At 57.0% G+C, this 2,271-nt stretch overlaps 1 protein-coding gene across 1 annotated transcript; it reads right to left on the bottom strand.

Moving 5' to 3' along the window:
* Nucleotides 1-193: 193 nt before the first annotated feature.
* SDRG_15983 (hypothetical protein) lies at nucleotides 194-2,046 on the bottom strand (the record flags this gene model as incomplete). Its single annotated transcript, XM_008622172.1, has 2 exons — nucleotides 194-1,250; nucleotides 1,304-2,046. The coding sequence occupies 2 exons, from the start codon at nucleotides 2,044-2,046 to the stop codon at nucleotides 194-196; spliced, it is 1,800 nt and encodes a 599-aa protein (XP_008620394.1).
* Between the last annotated feature and the right edge of the window lie 225 nt (nucleotides 2,047-2,271).

Raw genomic sequence — 2,271 nt, 5'->3', positions numbered from 1 at the left:
ATAGATAGATAGATAGATAGATAGATAGATAGATAGATAGATAGATAGATAGATAGATAGATAGATAGATAGATAGATAGATAGATAGATAGATATACATTCGACGGAGATTGGGTTCGGCTGACCGATCTCATCGCCGCGATCTTGACTATAAGAACTGCGCCGCAGCCCTAACCCTTGTCGTTGCCGGCGCTCACATGTCGCAGTCGCCGCCGTCAAAAGCACACGCCGGGGTGTTGCACTGGTTGTCGCACTCGGTGTTGCCAACGAGCCGTCCGAGGCAGCCGACGCCGCAGTCGTGGCCACAGATCGCCTCCATATTGGCCACAATATTGACTTCGAGCGTGTTCGTCGGCGGTCGGCCCGCGAGGCGAGTGCAAAACAGCGTATCCCGAATCACGAGCCGCGACGAGTTGAGCCACTCAAAGGGCAGTGTCGACGGCAAAGTGGTCAGCGGATTTCCGTTAAGGTAGATGCTTTGGAGGCCCTTGGGCCAGAAGGTGGTCGCCAACATTGGTGGCAGCTCGGTGATCGAGTTGTTGAAGAGGTACACGGAGCCGAGTGTGGGCACATTGAACAGCTGCAGCGGCAATGCCGTTAACGCATTGCTGTTCCAGCTCAGCGTTGTGATCGGAAGCGACCAGATGTGGTCCGGTATAGCGCCCAGTTGAGCACCCGAGACGTCGAGCTGCGTGAGAGTGGTCCAAAGCGGAAGTGTCTGGTTCATCGACAGAGATGCATTGCGCAAAAATATGTACTGGAGACCGGTTGTGGGCGGCCACAGCAGCCGTGGCACCGCCTGCAACGGCAGATCTTGCAAGTACACGGCGCAGACCGACGATGGTAGCGTCGGCGCGTCCCACTCGACTGTGCTCGTGCGCCAGAGCCGCAGCGAGTAGAGCTGCGTAAACGTATCCAGGAGTGACGCATTGAGGCCGTGGGGGAGCCGGCACTCTCGGATGGTCAAGTCAAAGACATCGGTAAAGTTCGTTGCTAGCAACGCATGAATGTTGTCGCTGCTGCTGACGTTTGTTGTTTGGTTGCAAGTGAGTGTGTACATGATGCAGTGGCAGTCTGTCGAGAACCACGGGTACGTCTGCAGCTCACACCCTGCGTCGCATGTCGCCCGAGCGACGATGGACGAGATACTAGCGCCAAGCACAAGGATACCGAGTCCGACCGAGTAGATGGTGTACGGCAGCCGCAGCCAGTGCGTTGTCATCTCGGTTGGTACAGATACCATGAGCGACCTAAGTCCACTTGGTCGTTGCAATTGAAAATCAAGAAATGCAAAGTGCTGTACCGGCTCGAGGCCATCGCCAGCGTCTGGAGCGCTGTCCAGAAAGCGACGTTCAATATCGTGTAGACCATAAGGTCAGCGGCGGACGTTATCGCAACGTAGCGGCCAATCAGGATGAACGTGTTGAGCCACTTGTGGTCATAAATGAGCGCGTCACGCTGCGACGAGAAGAAGAAGGCGACGATTGCATTGCCGACAATGAGCAGCGGCAAGCCAACACCAAGGAGAAAGCTCGCGACAACGTCGACGATGGAGGCGCCCCAGCGCCGGCTGCGTTGCCAGTGCCCGCGCCACATCCAGCCCGGCAGTGCAATGCAGTTGATCGCGAGTGTCGACGCAAAGGCGACGCTGTAGCCCGGATGCACGAGGAGCGCGCTGAGGCGGTACGCGCGGTAAGCCTGCAATGGGAGCTGCAGCGCTTGCTTGACCACAAGTCGCACCTCGTACTGGCGGCCATGGATACCAAAGGCGCCGTCGTGTGCAAAGAGCTGTGCGTAGAGGGCAAGCGTCGACGGCCGACGGGGCTTGGGGCTTGGCGCGACGCGACGGGATTGCCGGTACACTATCATGGCGACGCCGTGGGCGTGCAAGAGGGCGAGTAGGCCGCAGACGCCAGCACAGACGCCCGGCGACCAGATGCGAAGCACCTTGGCCTCGTCGGGCGGCATGATGCCATACGTGGCGCTAAAGCAGAGCATGTAGCCGCAGGTAAAAGCATGCAACAGCAGCGCGACGCCGCACGTCATGAGTTCGCTAGCCGTTGGCGGTAGACCGTATTTAGAAGTCGGTTGCAAGTTGGTCGCGTGAAAGTTGCTCTTCGTAGTTCCTTCTATTGCCATGACAACTATTCACACCTATCAAACTAACGAACCCACTAACTATTGACTACCTACCTATCTATCTATTGACTCTAACGCTTCTTTTTCCTAAATACACCACCTAACCCGCGTGTCGCCTCGAGGTCGCGGATG

Source organism: Saprolegnia diclina (genome assembly GCF_000281045.1).
Source record: "Saprolegnia diclina VS20 unplaced genomic scaffold supercont1.108, whole genome shotgun sequence".
Taxonomy (NCBI): Eukaryota; Oomycota; class Saprolegniomycetes; order Saprolegniales; family Saprolegniaceae; genus Saprolegnia; species Saprolegnia diclina.
This window is presented reverse-complemented; position numbering and strand designations above follow the sequence as displayed.